Genomic DNA, 23,216 nt, shown 5'->3' on the forward strand with positions numbered 1-23,216 from the left:
GGGGGTGGGGGTGGGTTCCTTGATCTTGCTCTCAGAGGCACTAGAACTGGATGACTGGGGGGCAAGTTGATTACTTACTGTCCCTTGAATGCATGGGAAAATGCTACGGTGGAATGCCCAGTTCTCCTGACTGAAATTAATGAGCTGGACGAATCAGAGTCCAGTGTCTCCCTCTGACTCCTTGGGTAGGGGTTTGATTGGGGTTTGGCTTAAAGGAGGCTGGCTCAGTTTCTATGGGCCAGGGGCAGAAAACATGAGTTTTGCTGCTCTGCTTCTTGTTGATATCTGGCTGACTGGAGGTGACGGTTCTGGAGACAACAGTCTTCCTGTTAAAACAAAGCTGAGATTAGATTGTTCCTGGTTTATCACTTTACAGCTAATTTCTCGGATTCCAGAGCTGGTAGGGGTTCCAGGGATTATCCCTATCTATCTTTTGCTAAATAACAGCTTGGTTGTGGGCTTCATGAAGTAGGAGGATGATTAGGACAGAAAGGGGCCCTGTCTTTGCCTTCAGGAGGTTGACTGCCATACGGTTCTCTGGGCCCGAGCCTCTCCTCCCCCAATTTTTTAAAGATTGGTGGGATTTTTTAGCAGAGAAAAATGTAAGAGCATTCCATGTGGGAGCAGGGCTGTGAGCAAAGACAGAAGGTTGGGAAGTTTTGGGCATTTGTGGAAGGGGATGGTGCTGTTGGAAGAGCGCTATGGCAGGGGCATATGAGAGATGAATGAGACAGAAAAGGGGGACTGGAGTCTTGGGTGCTGGGCTCAGGACTTTATGGTGCAAAGTTTTGTGGTGTGAAGTGGGGGAACCATCAAGGGTTTCCAGTAGGATATGGTTCCATGATTGAGGTGGACAAATTTATTGGTCATTTAAGCCAGAAACACCTGTGATTTCTGGTATAGACACCCTACACTCCCATGGCCTACTCCTGAGTGAGTTGAGGTGTTTTGTGTCCACTTTGCATCGTCTGGTGTTTTCATTCAAGCCCATCTCTTCGTGTTTTATTCTCACTTCATCCGAGTCTCTGTTTCCCAGTCTAGGTGCTGGAGACATAGCTCGACCAAGCTGGCATAGCCTCACCTAAACCTTTCATTTTGGGAGACCACCTCTGTCCACTTTACTAGCTTACACAGGGCGCCTTCTGAGAGAGCCATGTTTTCCCAGTCTTTTTTGGCATGCAGGGTGGGGGGGTGGTGGGGAGAGGGCTGGGCTTGGCACAGCTTCATTTTTTTTTCTACCTCTGTTTTGTATTGCAGTGACTGAAACTGGACTGATGTTATAAAGGGTTTGATTGGGTAGAGATGGGATGAGCAAGGGTTTGCAGGGAGTAGGGTGACTTGGGTGAATCTCCTATGCTCTCTGGGCTTTGGTTTCCCTGGTCTGTAAGAGGAAAGAGGTGGCTTGTGGGCCCAAAGTCCCCCGCCCTGACTTTTGTACCATCTTGTCCATCTGAAGGTGTCCTGGCCATTATGCTACCTTATGGAATTATTTCACCATGTGCTCTGCAAACACTACCCACTGTTTGGCTGGACACATGGTTCTGGTGTTTGACTTTGGGGTGGCTTGATGGGCGAGTCCCATCCTTCTTCCTTCTGTGATAGAGGGGAGAATCCTCAGGAAAGCCTGAAGGAGGGGGGAGGTTGGCTAAGTGGGTATGAAAGGCGCCATTCTCCAGTCTGTGTGCTCTCAGGGAGGCCTTGTTTCTCCCTGACAGCAGCTCCAAGGGGGGGACACTGTTAGCTTTTCAGATCCTGCTGTTAGCTGGGAGCGGCACTTAAAAATAAGCTGCAATTAGCAGGAGTTTTGAAAAGATCTGTCAGTTCTTCCTCAACCTACTTCTTTTTTCCTTTACTGCAGGAGGGGAGGAAGTTGGCACAAGTAGAGACAGAGGAATGGCTTTACTTCTATTTGTAAAGTACATACAGTTGAGGCAAAACATTCATAGAGGGAAAAACTGGTTATGACTGTTAACATCAGTGTGTGCTCATCTAAACCCTGGTAAAAAATGGGGGTGCTATAACACATGGTTATAGTCAGCTAAGAACTAAGATTGAAAACCCTGGCTATTCCAAGCACAGGTGGTGAAATCTAATTGGTCATTTTCTTCAGAGTTTAGATGCTACTTTAAAATAAATGTGTAGGTAGGGGCGCCTGAGTGTCCAATGCCTGATTTCAGCTCAGGCCATGATCCCAGCCAGAGTCATGGGATCGAGCCCTGCATTGGGCTCCATGCTGAGCATGGAATCTGCTTGGGATTCTCTCTCTTCCCCACTTGCGTGCATGCTCTCTCTCTCTCTAAAATAAAGATGGGGCACCTGCATGGCTCAGTAGGTTAAGCATCTGATTTCAGCTCAGGTCATGATCCCACAGTTCATTGGTTTGAGCCCTGTGTCAAGCTCTGTGCTGATAGCTCAAGCCCTGGAGCCTGCTTTGGATTCTGTGTGTGTCTCTCTCTCTCTGCCTCTCCCCCACTGTGCATGGGCATGCACGCATGCTCTCTCTCTCTTTCTCTCAAAAATAAAAAACAAAAAATAAAGATAAATAAAATAAATGTGTAGTGTGGGCTTATAATAGGATGAATCTTCTACCACCCACCCTGCTCAAGTCATCATAGACCTATACCCTGGGCTTTGGTTTTATGTGCTGTGGGCCTCAGACAGGTCTTTCAGACTACCTTGGCCTCAGTTTATTCCTTTGCAAAATATTTCTCCTAAAGCCTAGTTTGCAATGTCAGTAACAATGCTTTGAAAACAGCTAGAAGCCGGTTAGAACTCTTAAGAGCCGTTTTCTCAAACTAATGAGAGTTGCTTGAGGAGAGGCACCAATGGACCCCTGTCCTTGCCTTTGTGCTGAACCTCTTTGGGTCTGGGAATGTGCATTCTGTGGGGTTTGCTCTGTCTTTCCTGGGCCTTAGCCTTGCTGTCATGAATTATCCTATTTGGAGCTCATTCATCTTTCATCCCTACTTCTGCCCTGTGAGTCTCAGTTTCTATGGTTGACCCTCCCACAGACCCCCAGAGTTCAGAATCCTACACCCAGCCTTCCCTGCTTTCGTGGTTAGGAAACTCAGCCGTTGGAGCTCCCATCTAGTCTCTTAATTGTGGGCATTTATAGCTTCAGCTGGGTTTCTTCTAGCTTTGTTTGTCTTTCCACAATGGTTGGGACCAGACCCAGTGCTGAGCCTCAGTTTCCTCACTTGTGAAATGCACCTGTTTTCAGGGACAGTGGGGACTCGTTTGAGTTTGTCTCTGGGGCCTCCTTCTGGGGCTGTCTGTAGGACTTCCTGCCTGCCCTAGTCCTGTCCACCGCCTCAGGGTCTTTTCACATGGTGTTCCTGGCCTGGTACTTGCTGTGCCTTCTCTCCCTTTCCTGCACCCACGTGTTATTCGTTACCAGCCTGGGCTCTGAAGGGTGGTAGTGTCTCCTGTTTTGCTCATTCCTGTCACTGGGCATGGGCAATCCATAAGTATTTGTTGAATGAGAAGGAAATTATCTGGGGAAAAACTGTCCTACCAAGCCTTTCCACCCACGTGTCACATGAAATGACAGGAGCCATCACTCGCTCAAGGAAACTGCCATGTGCCTGTTTGAATCATCTGTCATCCAGGGTGCCTGGGTGGCTCAGTCAGTTAAGCGTCCGACTCTTGATTTCAGCTCAGGTTTCTCACAGTTTGTAAATTTGAGCCCCGCATCAGGCTCTGTGCTGATAGTACAGAGCCTCCTTGGGATTCTCTCTCTCTCTCTCTCTCTCTCTCTCTCTCTCTCTCTCTCTCTGCCTGTTCTCTCTCTCAAAATAAAATAAACTTAAAAAAAAAAATCATCTGTCATCCCCTCAGCCCTCATGGTGATGCTGGGCCTGTAAGCTGGGAAGACAATGATAATCTTTCTCCCTGCTAACACCTGCTGAAATATGCATCCCTAAGAACCCAGGGGCCTACTCCCCTGATCCTTACCTAAGCTGAATGTTGGGAAAGGAGCTCGCCTGGGTGGGACCTTCATCTCATTGCTGCACGGGGAGGCAGCTCTGAGCTGAATATATGCAGGTGGATTATCTAGATGGGCTCTAGGATACTGTGAGAGGAAACTAGGTTGCTAGTGCTGACCTGGCAGGCTCCTGGGCGGGGTTGAAGCAAGGTTAGCATTGGGTGTGTCTGTCAGACCTGGATGAGTCACTGTGAGCAGGAGTCTGTCCCTTGCTCCTTGGTATTTCCCATTCCATGTAGATCTTGAGTGTCCAGATACAGAAGTCTGCCCAGAAGTTTCCTCTATATGGTGGCCTTTTGGGCAGGCCCATTCACGGGAGCCAGTTTTCCACCGCACCCCCCAAAACATCCATCACAGCAAAGTGTCTGGGGTCTGTGGGTACCCAGACCCAAGAAAGATGTTCAGTGTTCCCAGGCTCCTTGTCAGCAGGCCCTGAATTGGTTGAGCAGTGCAGACGGAGGGCACGGGAAAGGGACATCCAGTGCTCTGTTCCAGGCATCATTCCCTCCCTGCATTGGGTTGGCTGAGGGCCCGCAGCTGCATGTTTGTTCTTGGCCCTCGACTGTGACCGAGTTACTCCCTACCAAAGAATGGACTATGCCCATACCATGGAAATCACCTGTGTTCAGCTGGCTGAGCCTAGAGAACTATGTAATTCAGTCAGGCGGATAGAGGGGACCTCTGCCAGGAGCCCAGGCCAGTGCCAAGGGCTGGGTCAGGCCTGCCCCTTTGCACACAATGGCCTGGGTCCCTCCCCCATCCCCAGCCTCTTGCCTCCCATCTGTGGGGCAAGCCCTGAGGCTGCATGTCTCACTGCCTGTCTCTAAGGTGCGTGCTCTCACTCCTGTCCTATCCCTGGAGCAGAAGGTGGTGTCACCCCATGCCTTGGCCCTCAGGACCCTTTGGCTGCTTCTCCCATTCACCCTGGGACCTCTTTCCATATTGGCCACCTCCAAAGAGCTCCGCAGAAGGAACACAAGGGAATTAAAAGGGAGCTTTCCCCCACAGAAGCTTTTGGCGACTTATCAAGCCCTGTTTAAGCCCTTCTAGTCTAGGGCCATTTATGGGACACCCTCCTCAGCCACCCATCCCTCTTTGCTCCAGAGCAGCCAGAGAATTTCTATAGAGGAGGGTCTTAGGGGTGGCAGATGAGGGTCAGGAAAACTTGTGTGCCACTGTTTTTTACTTAAAGTATACATTACTGATTTGAAAAAAGGGGAAGTTTTCTAAAGGTGCTTTTATTCACACATTGTGTGAAATGGAGAGAAGCGTCAAAGCCATAGAATTGTATGTTTAAAATTTGTGTTTAGCATGCCCTTGAGGAAAGGGCAGCTGGAGATGGGAAGGTGGCCAGGCCTTCTACCCAGGCCACCCCTCGGTCCTGCCACCTCCTTGCCCCACCTCCTTCTTCCTCCACCACGACCCTCTCAGCCTCGTCCTTGGTCTGGCTTTGTAAGATGATGATGTTTGTACTCTGCCAAGTGCTTTCGTACTGTTTGTCTCGGATAATCCTTCAGCCGCTCTGGGAGGTCCTGGAACCTGCTACTGATTCTTACTCTTCCAGTGGCTAATTCTGGACTTATCAAGGAGCTCTGTGGAATCCCCACATTTCTAGATCCCCACAGTCCTCCATCCAAAGTGCATTTTCCCCTTTACGTCAGCCAGGACTGACCCCTTCAGTCACCCCCAGTGACGTTGCCGTTGGTGGGGTCTCTGAGTTCCTCCTCTCTGGGACCTCCTTCCTGTGCTGAACACATTGTTCAGGCAGTGGCCATGAGTTTTCTCATCAGCCAGTCTTTCTATCCCTGATGCTTTTTTTTTTTTTAAAGTAAAAATCAGCCCACATTTTTTATTCTGCAAAATCAGGTTGCAAGGGAACAACCTGAGAGGTCCCTGCTGATTGGGGTCTTCTGGAGGGGAGGGTGGCCTTAGTGCCCCTGCTATTTATTTAGGCTGTCAAGGTAGAGCTGCACTTGGGGACGAGTAGTGGGAGCCTCTCCCTGACGTTTGGCAGCCTCTGCTGCTGACCCCTGCCTTCCACCACTTTTGCCCCAAGGCCCTCTTTTAGGCATCCCTCCCAGGCCACAGCTGGCTGGCCCTGGACCTGCAGCTGCCTCAGGGTGCTATGGCAGCCCTGGAGAGCTCTTTCAGCCTTCTCAGAAGGAGGGGGAGTGGTGCTGTGCAGTGAGCATAGTGGTTAAGAAGAGTGATCTTGGAATGACCTCAGGCAAGTTTCTTAACCTTTGAAGCCTCATTTTCCTCATTTGTAAAATGAGATTAATACTAGTTCTTCTTCATGGGAATGGTGGTTAAGGTTAAATGGGGCTAGCCATGTCAAGGGCTTGGCACTATGCCCGACACCTGCTAAGGCTCAAATTAGGAGTGTTTATTAATATCCTGTGGGGGCATTGCTTGGCCTCTGGAATCCAGGATCTGAGAGTCTCCAAGTAACCACCTGTTGCCTTCTCTCTATTCAGGGTATCAAGAAACCATTCACTGAGGTCATCCGTGCCAACATTGGGGATGCCCAGGCCATGGGCCAGCAGCCAATAACCTTCCTCCGACAGGTAAGCTGGCCCTCAGGAGCAGAAGCTGCTGGGAGAGCAAGGAACTAGAGACTGGTAGAGCCAGCCCATTTCTCTGATGTCCCCTGGGTCTCTCCTTCAACCTCTTCTCCTTCCAAAGTTGTCTAGAATTCCTAGACTCATTTTGGGGTTACTCTAGTGTACAAGGCTCCCAGGCATGCCTTTCCACAGTCCATGGTCTTGGATACTGAATTTGGAGCTTGGTTGCTGAGGGCATCAGAGAGGCAGCCTGGAGAGGTAGAGTCCCAATGGGCTGGGAGGTGGTATGTGGGAGTCCAGATACAGCTTCCCAAGTGAGACACCCCGAATTTAAGTGTTAACTCTGCCATTTACCAGCTGTGTGGCTTTGAGCAAGTGGAGATCACCAGAGCATTGCCTTGGAGCACAGCTGGGGGCCTCAGTGCAATGATGAGTGTAAAACGCTCATCCCTAGCCCAGCAGGAGAATGTGGGGTTGGTGATCACTGTCAGCTGCTGCTCTCCTGGCTGCCTTGCTGATGTGACCCAGCTTGTGCCTGAGGTCTCCGGGAGGCAGGTGTTAATGTTTCATTTTGAGCACCAACCACAAGGATGCTGCATGAGCTCAAATTGTGGGATTGATAGGCTGGAGGGGTAAAAATAGGGTGTGAGAATGCCATAGGGCCTCCTGAACAGAGACTGGAGACCAGCTGTGATGAAAGCTGTTTCCTAGAGGAGAATTGGGGCCCTTTTTGGAGCAAAATATGGTCCTTGTGTGGTTAAGGTTCACAGGGTCAGGCAGGCAGGGAAGCTGAGCACTGAAGTCCCCAGTTCTTTTCTCAGCCTGTGTCTCCTGCTGCAGGGGGCGATACAGGGAGGGGCGACCCTGCCCAGCTCTTGGTGGAGGGGTGTGGGGGTGCTGGGGGACCTTAGCTCAGGGAGCACACATAGGGTATGAGGAAAAGAACCGAGGCTGACACTGACCTGAAGGACATCCATTGGCCTCCCCTGCTGTGGCCACTGCTGCTAACCTCAGGAGCATGCCAGCTGACTGTGAATATAAGACCCAAACTGGGCCCAGGATGGAGAAATGGATCAGACCAAATAGAGCAGCTCAGCCAGGGAAGTGGAGGCAGGAGGAGGCTGGGGGGCCCTGGTTGTCCTGGAATCATGCAGCTTTGAAGGGGAGAGGCAAAAGATGTTCCCCACACATGCCTGGGACTCTGGGCATGAAGAGGTTCCTGTTGCCTCAGCCTTTCTGTCTGGCTGACATGCTCCCAAACCCTGCTCTGCCTTGGCAAGCCCAGCCTCTCCCACCTGATGCTGGCCTCCTGCAGCCTTCACGCATCTCCTTTCTTCTTCACAAGTGCCCCTGGGAGGAGGGCTGGGTCACTGCCCTTGTACAAATGAAGAAGAATGAGGCTCCAAGAAGCCAGCACCTGCCTGAAGTCACCCAGCTGGGGTCAGAGCTGTGAGCACCCTCCTCCCCTTAGTGGTCCTGGCACAGTTCCTAAGCTGCCAGCTTAGACTTGCCCAGTGAGCTGGGGTTTACCAGCACTTTTGCAAACATTTCCTTGATTAATCCTCTTAATTTGTGAAGTTAGGGTGATTTTCTCTGTTATAGAGATGAGAAAGCTGACCGGCTTTCAATTCTGGCCAGGAAAGGTGATGATGGTGAGAAAGGGGGAGGGGGCCTGGGGCACGGGGATCAGGGACAGTCAGTCTGTGAGTTAGGAAGGGGTCTATGTTCCTGTCAGTTGGGGCTCACCTGCTTGCTCAGTTCTCGCCCCTTCTCAGGAGCCCCCTGGTGTGTGGACTACTGTCCTCTTTGGAAGAGTTGGTGCCAGGGACTGAGTAACAGGCTCATTCTGTCCCATGGATCCTCTTCTGGAAGACCCCCTATGGGCCCCAAGCCCAGGTCCTGATGTACCCCACCTTTCAGCATGAGAGCCCAGTGTGCTCCTCCCCCACCTGCCCCCAAGCTCCTGCCAGCTGGAACCCTTGTGGAGCACATCTGCCACACATCCCTGAGTTGTCATCTTCATACCCCTCCTGGGGCTCTGGGGTGGGGGGGGTGGTGCTGAGAGCCCAGCCATGCCTCTTTTCCCCCAGGTGATGGCACTCTGTACCTACCCAAACCTGTTGGACAGCCCCAGCTTCCCAGAAGATGCTAAGAAACGAGCCCGGAGGATCCTACAGGCTTGTGGTGGAAACAGCCTGGGTGAGGCCCCCAACTGGCCAGGTCCCAGAGGGTGTGAAATGAAAGTGTGCTCTGAGCGTGGGCTTGGGCCCTGACCCCGAATGGAGAGTTATTCATGTGAGTGAGTGTGTGAATGTGCATGGGATGGTGACCTGCAGAGTAAAGGGAAAAATAGTGTTCTTCTTCTTGTCTGTGCTCTGCTAACCTCCTGTTAGCAAGGCAGTGAGGTCAATGCCCTCTTTGGTAAGCCGGGGCACATCAGGTACAAGAGCCTACATTTGCCTGGGTTTTGGTGTTACACCTGGGAGCCATCTTGGATAGCTGAGCCCTCTGTCAGAGGAGAGGGTTTAACCCAGTGATTGGCCTCACTGACAGGCAGTTGGGTGCAGTGTGTGGCTTTGTCTAGCCTTCTTGCCTGTCTGTGGCCCCTGCCCAGCATCCAGCAAGTGGCAGTCAGTTACGGGGGAAGGGAAGTGCTGTGAGATGCCTGTGACCCCTGTTTGGTGGCTTCCTTCCTTCTGGTTGTGCTTCCGCCACCCCAGCCTCTGGTCCTCTCTGTCGGAAGCCCATGTCCAGCCATCTGCCTCCTTATTGAGGGGGCATACTAGGCACCAGAGGGCTCCATGGAGGGAGGCCCCAGAAGTTGGCCCCTGTACATGTGAAAATGATATTCTCTCTCCCTTTGCTGCTGAGATGGATTTCCGGCCTCTGGCCCTCTGGCTCTTTGTTCTCATCTTATGTTCTTTGTTCTGTTTGTTTTTGCCCCATTCCTTTGCCCAGCACCTACACAGGAGATCCAGCTTTCCTCACTACAGGAAAAACAGTTGTTCTTAGAGCTTTTTTAGGACACATGCCTAAATGTTCTAGAATGTGGAAGAAGGATTCTTATGGCTTGTTCAGCAGAGGATCAGCTACCTTTGGCCTCTCTGCCATCTCCCTGCCTCTCCACTCCCTTTTTCTGCTCTTTCCCTTTATTGAGAGCCCTATGCTTGCTTTCCTTGCCATGGTTACCCCACCAGCCCTCTGTCCAAGTCTGTTACTGTCCTTTTTTTTTTTTTTTTTTTTTTAAATGTTTGTTTATTTTTGAGAGGGTGGGGAGAGGCAGAGAGAGGGAGACACAGAATCTGAAGCAGGCTCCAGGCTTTGAGCTATCAGCACAGAGACCTAATGCGGGACTCAAACTCATGAACCATGAGATCATGACCTGAGCCGAAGTCAGACGGTTAACTGACTGAGCCACCTAGGTGCCCTGGTCACTGTCCTTAATGGTGTCCTTCTCAGGAAGGGGCCAGCTGCCCCTTGCTTCCTGCCCATCAGCCTGGGTAGGGTGTGGGCCAGCACCTTGTGTGGCAAGGCCTAAACCACAAGCTGGTAGAGAGCTGCCCAATAAGCCCAGAGGCCCGGCCTCCAAGCTCTTTTCCTTCTGCACCCTCTGCCCAGCCCAGAGGACAAAGGTGCTTCTCAAAGACCCCTTGGCCATGGGCCTAAGACTCTTGGAAGCTGCAAGGAGAGAGGAGGAGGGAGTGTTTGCCTTCTGCGTGTCTGGTGGGAATGTCTGGGGAAGGGGGAGGAGTTCTTTGTTTCATGGAGGAAACTTCATCAAGTTTTGCAACTCTGTCAGCCAGGCTATGGAAAGGAGTTTGAGAAGCCATGTTCCTGTGAGTCTCCTCTTGGGGTATTGTAGCAAGAGGAAAGTTGGCCTTTGGGGTTTTGGGGACCTGCACTGAGTTTTTTCTGAGGACCTTATGAGGATAGGTGAGGTAGGTGCTCTCTGAGCCCCTCTCCTCATCCTTGAACTAGGAAATACTTTGTACTCATCTCCTAGGCTTGTGAAGAAGGTTGAGATATGTGCTAACCCCCCTTGTCAGGTATGGAGAAGCCCTGTCCCTGGAGGTTGCTACCAGTTCCTGTCCATTGCTGAGGGCAGGGCAGTATCATCAGGGAGTGGTGCTCTGTCACCTAAGCCTTGGGCAGCCTAACAACCTGCCTGCCCATAAGGGTAAAGGAAATAGAAAATGTCAGTACCCAGGGCTACCCTGACCCAAGTGGGGATTATTAAATACACATACAAGGTCTTAAAGCTCACCCAGATGTTTTTATCATGCCCTTTAAAATTACTTCTTACTAGAGTTTCCTTTATTATCTGTTTGACAAGTAATTCCGCTCTCAAGTTGTATCTTGGATCTTAGGTAGGATTAAGGTGGAATCTAGCCCTTATCTAGTCCTCCCTGAGCATGCTCTAGGCATTGAGGGACACTGGTGAACCAGGTGAATGGAATTTCCATGCTCACAAAGCTCACTGTCAGATTTGGGAGAAACAAACATTAAAAAGAATTGACAACAAAAAATGTTCTAGTTTTCATGAGTTCTTGGAGAAAGAGCAGAGAGTTATGGGGCTTTAACAAGGGATTCTAATGTCCAGGGAGGGTTTAAGGAGCAAATACGTCTCAAATTCATGTGGAGGGTGAGTAATAGAGAACCTGCAATGCATCAGAAGAAATGGTGTGTGCAAAGGCCCTGAGGTTTAGGAACTGGGTGAAGAGGTCTGGATGGGGCGGTATGTGATGGGGCTGGGAAGTTTGGTAGTGGTGATGGTGCCAGTTTGTAGGCCATGGGAGGCAGGTTGCCATCAGCCTGAGGGCAGTGGGTCCCAAGCTGGGGTAGACCAGGCAGGGGGATAGGTGCTGTAGCAGAGATGCACAGAAGAATCTGGCCCCTGCCCTCAGGGAACTTATATTCAAGATGGGGAGGCAGGGCTTCATAAATAACTGGAGAAATTGCAGGTCAGGAGAGAGGCTGGGGGTGGGGCAGTATCTTTATGACAGGCCCCCTGGAGAGAGACTAGATTAGAGCTTTGAAGGACTAGTGTGGTTTGGAGCATAACAGAAAAGTTAAAGGAAAAGGGTTGGAAGGTCATGGCCTACTGGAACAGGGCATTTGCGGATGGCAGAAGGCCTGGGAATTCAAGGAAGTGGATGAACTAGAGGCAAGAAGGAAGGGGAGGCTTCATCCCATGGCAAATGGCCCATGGAGTGAAGAGAGCATTAAGAGAAGGCTTAGGAAAATAGGGAGCCCTAGCAAGTTTCTGAGGATGGGAGTTCAGCAATAAGTAAGTCACTCAGTAAAGGGAGAATTCTCTAACACCAGCATTTGTACTTCCCCACTGTTTTTAATTTACAAAATATTTCAATGCAACAGAATACCCAAAGTAATGTAACAAAAGACTTTATACCTACCACCCAGATTTGATACATGTTAATGTTTGCCTTGTGAACTTTAGAGAATTGGCCCAGCCTCCCCTCTTTTCCAAACCCTCCATTTTATAGCTTGTCAGAGGGGAAGTGTGAGCCAGTTTCACACACAGGCTGAGGCAGAGCCTGCCTGGCCTTCTTCAGCAGAGCCTCCAGGGTGCAGGGCCTGGACTGATATCCACTGAGGCCCAAAGAAGCCCTGTCCTGCCTCCTGGTGGTGGTTTTGCAGTAGACTTAGAAGGAATAGGCTGGTTCTTTTTAAATGTGGTATAAAATGTAAATGGTATCAAAGGATATAGAATGAAAACTCTGCCTCCCACCTCTGACCCCTAGCCTCCTCTTCACTTCCCCAGAGAGTTCAGCTCACCATTTTGAGACTCCTACCAGATCTTGTGCATGTGCAGCTACCTATTTCCAAATTCTTTCTAAAAACATAGTGGTTTGACCTAAAAAAAAAAAAAAACAGAAAAACCCAACAAACTCTTTATTTGAAGTATAGCAAACCTATAGTAAAATGCACAAATATTAATGTACAGCTCAAATAGTTTTTGCACATGTACACACCTGTGTAACCCCCACCCAGATCAAGACATTGAACATTTCCAGTGCTGCAGAAAGGCTCCTTTGTGCCCCTTGGCAGTCATACCACCCCCCCAGAGTGGTCACCACTGTTCTTCTACCTTCCAGCACCGTAAATTAGTTTTGCCTGTTTTTGAACTAAATGTAAATGGTAGTCTGGATTTTAATCCAAATGATAGCCTAAGGATATTGTTGACATGGGTGGGGGTAGGGGAGTCATGCCCAGCAGCCCCAGGGATCTGTGGTTAGTACCAATCAGGGATCTGGACTCCTGGGGCTGGCAGCTGGTGCCATTTTGGGTTGACCCATTCTTCCAGGTTCTGTGGAACTGTGTGTAGGCAGAGGTGATAAAGACATAGCAAGCCCAGCTGTAATGATTTATACTATTGTAGAACGTGTATAAATCCCACAAGGGTAGATAAAACAGGTATGGGCACATTTAACTGATTGGAAGCCAGGGCCTAGAATAATGCTTGGCATATAATGGGTTCTCAGTGAATACTGAGTGGATGAATGGGGGGGTGGGTGGGTAGATGAACAAATATGCAGATGGATGGATGGCAGGTGGATGGTTGGATGAGAGGGTGGGTGGATGAAGCCCAGATAGGTGATTAAACAGCTTGCCACCATTCCACAGCCTAGAGTAGTGGGAGTTGGGTCCCTTCCAAGACCTTCCCAACCCCACCCTAGCTAATTATATAGATTTCACTGACTCCATAGCACCAGTTACCATGCCTCTCTAGTCACTGTCTTGTTTGCTGTCTTACAGGCTCTTACAGTGCTAGCCAGGGTGTCAATTGCATCCGTGAAGACGTGGCTGCCTACATTACCAGGAGAGATGGCGGTGTGCCTGCAGACCCAGACAACATTTACCTGACCACTGGTGCCAGTGACGGCATTTCTGTACGTGTTATCTAATGTTCACCCATGTGAAGAATAGCCTTGCATGCTAGGGCCAAGCGTGTGAGCCTACCAGCCGGGGGATGGGCCTGAGAGGGAGGGGTTGGCTACCCTCTGGTTCCTGCTGTGTCCCCCATCCTGCTGTCCTTACCCCATTCAGTCATCTTGAAGCTGGATATTCCTGCAGCCTTGGTTTCCCTCCAGAGTGCACACCTGCAGATCCAGCTGGAGAAGAGCCATGGGCACTCAAGGGTGCATTGGCCTTTCTCTCACTTAGTACATACTGGTGTCCCTTCTCTGCCAAGCACTGTACCAGGTGCTGGGGAGATGGTGGCAACCAAACACGTTTGGCCTCTGTTTACATACTCGTGTTGGATCAGACTAGCCTTCATATCAAATAAATGTCTCATCACACGCTTTCAGTTTCTCTTCTGAGTGAACAGGACAAAATGCTACAGGAGGGGCAGCAGGTGGCAGGGGTGGCTGTCAGGGGGCAGAAATGTTTCTACAAGGATGGCTGAGCAGAGATCTGGAGGATATATAGGTGTGAACAGGGGAGGCAGGGGTCAGGGTGTGTTTGGGACAGAAGGTCAACATGTGCAGAGGCTGTGAGCTGGAAGGAGGCTTTATGTTTGGAAATGGAGAGATGAAGTGAATGAGCACCTGTAGCAAGGGCCAGTTTCCAGAAATGGGCTAGGGAGGCAACTGGAGCCCTAGTCCTATAGGGCTTTTGTGGCCATGTTAGGATTTAGGTCATTGTCCTAGTAACAATGTCCATTGAAGGATTTGAAGGTGAGGGGAGTGCTGTAAGGACATGGAGATAATTAGATTTGTGTTAAGTTTTAACTTTGGCAGGGAAGGGGCATGATCGGGATGAGGAGGAGGAGGGGGAAGAGGTGACTTGGGCTGCGGGTCAGCTGTGGATGGAGTGAAGAGGGGCTGGTATTAAAGTGTGCTTAGCAGAAGGGGCCTGAAGTCCTGGGTCTGAGGGACCTGTGGTCCATTCCCATGTAGCATGCCTCTTCCTGTGCCTAATCAGTGCTAGGCGCCTTCAATTCACTTATTTTCCCTCCTCAGGGAGTGTGTGCTGATCTTTCTTTTAAATGGTTATCTTTGTATTTTGACCTCCAAGGCTCTTGTTTCTAATGTTTACTGAGTGCTTTCATCCTTTCCCAAAACCTTTCAGATGCTTTAAACTCTTACTGGAGACTGTGAGGAAACAGGCCCAGTAATGTTAAGTGGTCTGCAGGCTTTAAGTCAGCCTCTTGTGGAATTTGGAATTTGAGTGTTGAGGCTCAGGTCTTCAACCGCAGCATATTCCATTGTGTTCTGTTGTCAGAGCCCCTTGTAATTCCCAGAGAAACCCACATACACCCAGAGGTCCTGGAGCAGGGGAGGAAGGTGTCTTCAAGATTTAGGGAAAAGAATCAAGTTGTTGAGCTTCTTAATTTGGTGGCGTTCTTGCAGCAAGGAACTGAGCCTGTGTGTAAGGTGGGGGCTCTGACAGAAGAGGGTTTCTTATGAACTACTGCCATGTCCACCGGTAGCCCACAGGACTCACATGACCTGGTTTCTCAGGAGTCCTGCAAACCTTGAGCTGTGGAGACAGCTGTGGAGACAACCAGGTTGAAGCACCACCTGCTGATAGTAGATGGGTATTTTCTCCCAGTTTGACAATCCTTTCCTTGTTCAGGGGTCTGTCCAACCTTGGACAATGGTAATTACTAACAAGACAGATTTCCACTGCCCATCCCCACCAGGACAGACAGAATGAGGTTAAGGGCTGAGGTCACAATATTATTCCGAGACAGCCAGGTTGTAGACCACTGCTTTAGAAGACCTCTTTAAAAAGTAGAAGCATTGAGTCTTTTAACTACTGTGCTGAGAACGTTAAAGCATTTCATTTTGCTTATTCCTCATAGCAGACCTCATTTTACACATGGAGAAAGTGAGGCTCAGGGAAGCCAAGGGGCTCATGTGGACTGCACTGCAGGCAGGCAGCAGGGTGGCTGGTGAAAGGCTAGAAGTGGGGCTTCCTGGAGTATCTGCCTGGCAGCCCCCAAAGGGTGCAAGGTGGCAGTATTCTTGGAAGACATGGCTTCTCTATTGCAGACAATCCTGAAGATCCTGGTCTCCGGGGGCGGCAAGTCACGGACCGGCGTCATGATCCCCATCCCACAGTACCCCCTCTACTCGGCCGTCATTTCTGAGCTCGATGCCATCCAGGTGAACTATTACCTGGATGAGGAGAACTGCTGGGCCCTAAATGTGAATGAGCTCCGGCGGGCTGTGCAGGAGGCCAAAGACCACTGTGACCCCAAGGTGCTGTGCATCATCAACCCTGGGAACCCCACAGGTCTGTGCTTCGCTTCGCCACTTTATTGGGGAGTAGGGGTAGGGCAGCCGGTGTACTACAGGTCTGGACACGAAAGAGTTAAATAATGTGACGTTCTCTTTGCTCCCCTTTCCCAATCTAGTTCCAGATTTGTTAACATAAAGCCATAAAATCTGCCACAGGCCACCTTAGGAGATGAGCAAATGCAGGCATATTTTTTGGACAGGGTTGCATTATTATTAAGACCAGTTTTTTGGTTTTGTTTTTCTTTCTCCCATTCTTACATTTGCAAAGAATCTCCTTGAGGTTACTTACAACCCGTCACCATTAATCATAGGCCTCATTTTACCTTTACTCCTAGTTGTTTTTCTGAACCAGTTTTCAGAATGCTGGTGTGTGCGGTTTTTTCTTTAACACAGCGTTACTGTGTACTTTGAGACCTGGAAAGGAAATGCCATATTAAAAACAAAAGCAAACAAACTGAAAAAACCTGTTTCCAGAAGTTGAAAATCGCTCCTAATTTTGCATATTTTTCTTTAAAAAAAACAAAAAAAGTCCAGCCCTGCATGTTTGGATCTTTCTGGGCTGCTGGCTTCATTTGCCCCCAGTGCTATTTGGATGCTGAGAACAAGGGCTCCTCTTTCCTCCTTTGTTGAGATAAATTGGGTCAGGGCCAAAACGCGTTGGAGTTGATTGTGGAATCTGCTTCTTTGGAACATTAAATGATGCTTCAATCAGCTGAAAGCACCACTTGAATTCCTGAGTGCAGAAAATGGGTGCGCCTGGCTGTAACACTCATTTATTTACATCAGCTCCCTGGGGGTAGGAATGCAGATTCTAGCTCTAATGCAATAGGAAAATGACTACAGCTGGGTTCTCAATCCTGGTTGCACATTAGAATCACAAAAGGAGCTTTTAAAAATGCCAAAGTCATGGCTGCATCCCAGAATCTCTGGGGATCGGGCCCAGGCATCAATATTCCCCACAGCTGATGATGAGAACCACCACGTTAGGACAGTAGTTCTCAGACTTAAGCTTGTTAAAAAGCAAACTGCTGGACCCCGCTCCAAGAGATTCTGATGTAACTGGGCTAAGTTGGGGCATGAGAGTTTGTATTTCTAATGAGCTCCCAGGTGATGCTGTTGCTGCTGGTCCCAACTTGAAGTAACAGTTCCTACATCTTGGGAAATACTCTGTATACCTAGTTTATATTAGAGGGTTGGTAACTTTTAAGGCCAGGTGTTTATGCATATCTTTTCACCTGGTTCTCTGGGAAGAAATAATTGCATCAGAGACTTTACTATTTTAGGTAAAGGGATCATGGGAGTGTATATTAATATGAGTAATTTTTAGAATAACTGTAAGTGGGCAGAGGCTGGTGTTGCTTTCTGGGGTCTGAAATGTGTGAAAATTGGTGAGCTCTTGGAAGATGGGGGATGAAAAATAGAAACTCCCTGTGATGGCCATATATCTTGTCTGGACCACACACTGACCACTTGGGCTGAAAGGTGTCAAAATGGACTGGGATATTAAACCAGGTCTCTGGGTTCTAAGATAGAAACCCAGCTCAAGATTGCAATTGGGTCATAGAACTGTAAAGTCCAGGGGTGAAGGAGCACACCTGAATCAGCATCATTGTCATAGGAATCTTGGTCCATTTCCCAGGTCTCAGTTGGAGTCCTTCTCAGGAAGGATCTGTCCTTGGTGTGACCTTCAGCAGCCCCAGCCATGGCCCACCAGCTGAGCAACCTCAGCAGAGAGCCTCACCCATAGTTTTAACAAAAATTCCAGGCCAGACTCACTTTGGCCCAGCTTAGGTCATCTGCCCATTCCTACACCAGTCAAATCACCAAGACTGTGGCCAGGTCTGTGTCCCTTGGCCCTGCTGGAGTGCAAAGAGAAGCAGTTCCCCATAGAATAGCTGAGCTCTGTCACTCAAAGGAGGGAAGGACACTGGGCAAACAAAGCAACAGATTTTCTCTTTGGGTTGTGGGAAATTTCCTTTGGCCTGGCCTCTGGTGAGAGGCACTTGGAAGACCCCTCTCCAGCCTTCTGTGTCAAAGCCATCTCTTCTATGAGGTGGTCTCATATCTCCCCCTGCTGGGCATAGCTGTGCCTTGGCCCTCTAAAGCCATTTATGACTGTCCCTTCTACAACACTGTATGTATTTGTCCACCCATTGGCTTAGAGGCATGTTCTGAGTGACTCCCAGACACTGGAGAGAAATAAGCTCTGTCCTTATCCTCAGGGTTGCGTTGCACACATCAGTGGAATTATTTATATATGGTGTGTCCGTTCCCTCTATTGAGCTGCAGGCTTTCTGAGGCCCTGGTCCTTGTTTACTTCCTCTTTGCACTCTCCTTGGCATTATGTGCACATGGTTTTGATATTCTTGCTGCTCAAATCTTTGCTTGCATTCTAACAGGATAGTGTGTGGGATCAGAGGCATGGAAGGGCAAGCCCAGTAGGGTTTGCAGGCAGACTCAGCCCCCTGGGGAGCCAGCACCTGGCTGTCAGTGGGAAGAGTAGTTGGTTCCTTGTAGAATCCCGGGCTGTCTCCTTTCCAGAATCCCAGAACCCTGAACTTCAGAGGAAGCCTGGTTTGGTGCTTGCTTGGCAAGAAAAAGCTGGACCTTTCACAAAGGAATTGAGCTTTAGTAAAATAATTGGTTCATTGCTTTGATAGTTCAAAGCTGAGATCCTGGCTGAATCATACTGTGCTCTTATAAGATATATCTATTTTTTTCCATACATGTCCTTGATATTCTCACACAGAGAAGACTATAGGTATTTTTATTTTTAACAAAAAGGTTACATATTCTACGTATATAAATAGTACCTCTGCATACATATACACATACTTACAGAGTTATATGTGATATGCATAGAGACACATACATATACATCTTTAAAAATGCTGTTTCTTTACTAAGTCAGTAAGTATTCTGACTTACTGGGATTCTGGGTGTTTTTCCGGAAGGTATGTGAGCACCGCTGATACCCCCAGTGCCACACCCATAGCAGGTCTCAGGAAACACTGGGGAAAGTTTCCATCTCCATCTTGCTGCATTTGTTTCTTCCCCATCTAAGCCCATGGCATTTCTGGTGAACGGGTAGAGTAATATTTTGCTATTTGTGCTCATTTCTGTTAAACGGGTGCTGATTATTTCCACTGTTTGTGTTGAGTCAAGTGCTCAAAGGTAGACCTTAAAAGGGAAGACTGCAGAGTGTTCTCCATCATCATCAGTGATACATAACTCCCACATGGCCACGAACAGGAGACACCAGAGCTGGCACACAGGCTTGTTCATTTTGTGCTTACTTTGCAAATATTTACCGAGCACCTGCTGAGTATGGGCTTTGAGGATACCCGATGAGCCATACAGACCATGTCCCTGCCTCATGGAACTTGTGTGTGCCTCTCTGGGAAGTTGTGGTAACTGTCCATCAGCCAGTGTGATTCTCTTCGTCAGTTGCTATTGGTGTGTGGTAAGGGGGGCTCAGAGATTATTGATTTAACCCCTTCAGTTTTATCTTCCTTCTCCTTAAGACACTATCCTCCAACACAAACATACCCCGCCACCCACCCACACACACCTCTCATAAGAATAACAAGAAAGTTGAGTGTGAAACACTTCTCCCTCCACATACCTGGCATAAGTGAGTCAGACAGATGGGGCTGAGACTTGGGAGTCCCTAGAGGTTGACTACACCCTATTAGGCACAGCAACTAGGGTGGTCCCTAAGGGTCATGCAGGAACACAGGACACCTGAGTGATTCTGGGTGGGATTCTTGTCCTAGGGACAATTTAAACAGCATTACAAACTGCATTCTGGTTTTGTTGGGGATTTTTTAGGTCAGGTCCAAAGCAGAAAGTGCATAGAAGATGTGATTCACTTTGCCTGGGAAGAGAAGCTCTTTCTTCTGGCTGATGAGGTAAGAGTTGCCCAGCTCTCTCCTCCGTGAGGAGTGAGGCTGAGCTTTCTCTTCCAGGGGGAGGGAGCCAGGCCTGACTGTTCTGTACCACAGGGAAATTTCTAGGTGTTGGAGGAGTGATTCTAACCAAGGAGGAGGATGTTAACAACCTGTGAAACTGTGACCTAAATCATCCCTCTATTCGGTTGGATTCTTGATTATAAATTTCAGAAAGTTAACCCAAACCACTTTAAACTTTAAAAGAGGGGCATCTGGGTGGCTCAGTAGGTTAAGCATCTGACTCTTGATTTTGGCTCAGGTCATGATCTCGGGGTTTGTGAGATAGACCCCTGCATTGGGCTCTATGCTGATAGTGGAGCCTGCTTTGGATTCTTTCCCTCCCTCTCTGCCACCGCTCCCCCCCACCCCTCACCTTCCTGCCTGGTCATGCTCTCTCTCTCTCAGAATAAATAAATAAACTTGAAAAACAACAGTGGGGTAAAGGTGTGGGGCTAAGTTCAGGGACACAAACCATATCCCTCAGATTCACTCTCCTTCCACTTAGGCCTCACAACATTGCTATCTTCCCAGCCTAGAAAGAGAATTTCTTCCTGGTGATTCTAGCAAAAGTCTCAGAGTTGAGCCTGAATCACACAGCTTGGGTCACACACCCACTGCTGAACCAATCACTGTGGCTGATGGTTGCAATATGCACATTGACCGGGCCCCATACAAGGGGCAGGCTGTCTTCCCTAAGAGCAGGGAGCAGTGTTCCCCAAGGGGAAATCAGGGGACTCTCTCTCAGGAAGGGAGAGTGGATGCTGGGTGGACATAATGCTGTGTTCCTGTGCCTCCTGTGCTTCCATATCTACCATCTCATTTAGTCCTCACTGCAGCCTGTGAAGGGAGGTGGGGAAATTTTAATTTCATGGTTGCCACTCCTTGAACCTCAGTTCTGGAGCCAAGGCTCCCCATTTTTTTCTTGCAAGGAAGAAACTCAAGGCCTGTCAGATTCTATTTCACTTCTTCATTTCTGCATGATTCTGGTTAGTGGTAGCTTCTAGCACCCTGGTTTCATTTCTTTGCTCATTAGCACACACACACACACACACACACACACACACACACACACAACTTACCCACCAAATTGTTGCCATGATTAATAGATGGGCTAAAAATCTTCCTTTCTCTCTCTCTCTTTTTTTTAAATTCCAGTAGAGTTAACATACAGGGTTATATTTGTGTCAGGTGTTAAAAATCTTCATTTCTAAAGGAGAGAAGGGGCAGCAGAGTGACTTCGTGCACTAAACTCCTCCCCTTGAGGTCCAGGAAGAGGAGGGCATGAGGAAGTTCATCTCCAAGGACAGAGGAAGGTGCTTGCCTGCTGAGTGTGGACTATGTGGACAGGGAAAAACAAAGCATATGTGGGTGCCATTCATGTGTATAGTCTAGTGGGAAAGCTGGCAGTGAAATGAATAGAAAAACAGTAGTTCCAAAGGGGGTAGGTGTCGTAAAAAGCCAGGAGAGCAACACGTTCAGCTCTTCAAGTACAGAGGTCAGAGGATAGCTCCATGAACTGCTTCAATTATTTTTTTAAAACTTTTAAAATTTTTATTTTTGAGAGAGAGCGACAGAGAGAGAGCAGGGGAGGGGCAGAGAGAGGGAGACACAGAATCTGAAGCAGGCTCCAGGCTCTGAGCTGTCAGCACAGAGCCTGACATGGGGCTCGAACTCATGAACAGTAAGATCATGACCTGAGCCAGTCAGACGCTTCACCGACTGAGCCACAGAGGTGCCCCTGAACTTTCATTATTAATCTTATGGAAAGAAGTAAACATTCAGGGAGGAAACTTGCTTGGGCAAGTAGGAGTCCTGACATTGTCACTGGTCAGATGAGGTAGAAAGGAGATCTGAAAGTTGGGTGGAGGTGAGTGTGGGTGAATGGGAGAAATCAAGTGGGCATACAACTCAAAGCTTTTCTCCTTGTGTGTTCTATAAGGTTCCTTTGGGCACATCTGCCTTATTCCTGGAATGGGCTTTGTAGCACACAGCCTGACTGCAGGTTGACCCTGAGCACCTGTGCCCTTCCTACATGGGTTCAGGCCTCTCGGGGAATATGGGTGACTGTCCCTGTGTCCCTGTTCCCCCAGGTGTACCAGGACAATGTGTACTCTCCGGACTGCAAATTCCACTCCTTTAAGAAGGTGCTTTATGAGATGGGGCCTGAGTACTCCAGCAACGTGGAGCTCGCCTCCTTCCACTCTACCTCCAAGGGCTACATGGGCGAGTATGTTGGCCCCCACCTTCCTCCCACTGCCTCTGGGCCTGCCCCATACCAGATCCCCTCTGCCCTGCCCCACACTCAACCTGGACAGAGAAGGTCGTCCTTATCTATGGCCTCTGCTGACCTTAGAAGCAGGAGACAGGCCACATCTCCCCAAGGGGAAGCCCTGTGATGTGAGGACAGCAGGACAGCCTTGTGCAGAGGCCCATACAAAATAAGGTCATGCTTGAAAGAAACCTGACTGCAATAAACAATGCAAATGAAAGCAAGACCTACAGCAGCTTCCAACACTAGTGTTTTCTGCCAGCCCGTTTACTGTTGCTCCAACATTGACTGAAATCTGAGGGGCTGGAGAAGGCAGGTTGAGTGGACAGATGGCGTCAGGGCCAAGCTGTATGTGTACCTCACCCTAGCACTGGGGCCAGAGAGTCCGCTTCAATCCTGTATTTGTTCATTCAGCTAATACTTTTTGATGACCTGCTCTGAGTCCAATACTGATCTCGGCACTGAGGATACAGCAGTGAGCAAACCACAGCAGTCCCTGCCCTAACAGCTTATGTTCTAGTGAAGAGAGAGGCAGTAGACAAATGAATAAAATCATGTGTCAAGTGGACAAAAATAGAGAAGAAATGGGAATGCGGGTGGTGGGGGTAGAGTTATTGAGGAGGAAAGAGGGAGCTATGCAGGTATCTGAGGGAGGAACATTCTAAGATAAGAGAATAGCATGTGTGAAGGCCCTGAGGCATGCCTGGAATATTCAAGGAGTAGCAAGGAAACTGGAAAAGAGTAAGTGAGGGGGAAAGTAGCAGACATGGAGGCCAAAGAAGTCACAAGAGGCCAGATCATCTGGGCTACTTAGGTTATTTTTTACTTTTACTCAGAGTGAGATGGGATCTGTTGGAGGATTATAGCAGAGGCATGAACTCACCTGACTTAAGTTTTACTGGACACTGTCTGTTTGCTGTCTGGTGAGGGCAGGAACAGAGACCAGTCAAGAGGCTGTTATAGCCAGGCGAGGTATATATATGACCGTGGGCCAGGATCGAGATGGGGAGAAGACGCTGAATCCTGGATATATTTGAAGGTAGAGTGGACAGGAGTGGCTTGATGGAGAAGATGATTGTGAGACAGAGGAATCAAGAATGATTCCCAGGCTTTTTATTCAAACAACGGGAAGGATGAAGTAGCTAGCCATCAATGGATGAGGAAGGCTGTGGGTGAAGT

General features: G+C 49.0%; 1 protein-coding gene across 1 annotated transcript in view; it reads left to right on the forward strand.

Annotated features, from left to right (window-relative positions):
* GPT2 (glutamic--pyruvic transaminase 2) overlaps positions 1-23,216 on the forward strand; it is a 34,030-nt gene that overhangs the window by 1,580 nt on the left and 9,234 nt on the right. The window contains exons 3-8 of the mRNA XM_042969248.1: positions 6,463-6,552; positions 8,640-8,748; positions 13,327-13,460; positions 15,570-15,813; positions 19,650-19,729; positions 21,859-21,995. Coding sequence (XP_042825182.1) covers positions 6,463-6,552; positions 8,640-8,748; positions 13,327-13,460; positions 15,570-15,813; positions 19,650-19,729; positions 21,859-21,995 — 794 coding nt within the window. The remainder of the gene's footprint in view (positions 1-6,462; positions 6,553-8,639; positions 8,749-13,326; positions 13,461-15,569; positions 15,814-19,649; positions 19,730-21,858; positions 21,996-23,216) is intronic.

This window comes from Panthera tigris, chromosome E2 (assembly GCF_018350195.1).
Source record: "Panthera tigris isolate Pti1 chromosome E2, P.tigris_Pti1_mat1.1, whole genome shotgun sequence".
NCBI classification, from domain to species: Eukaryota; Metazoa; Chordata; class Mammalia; order Carnivora; family Felidae; genus Panthera; species Panthera tigris.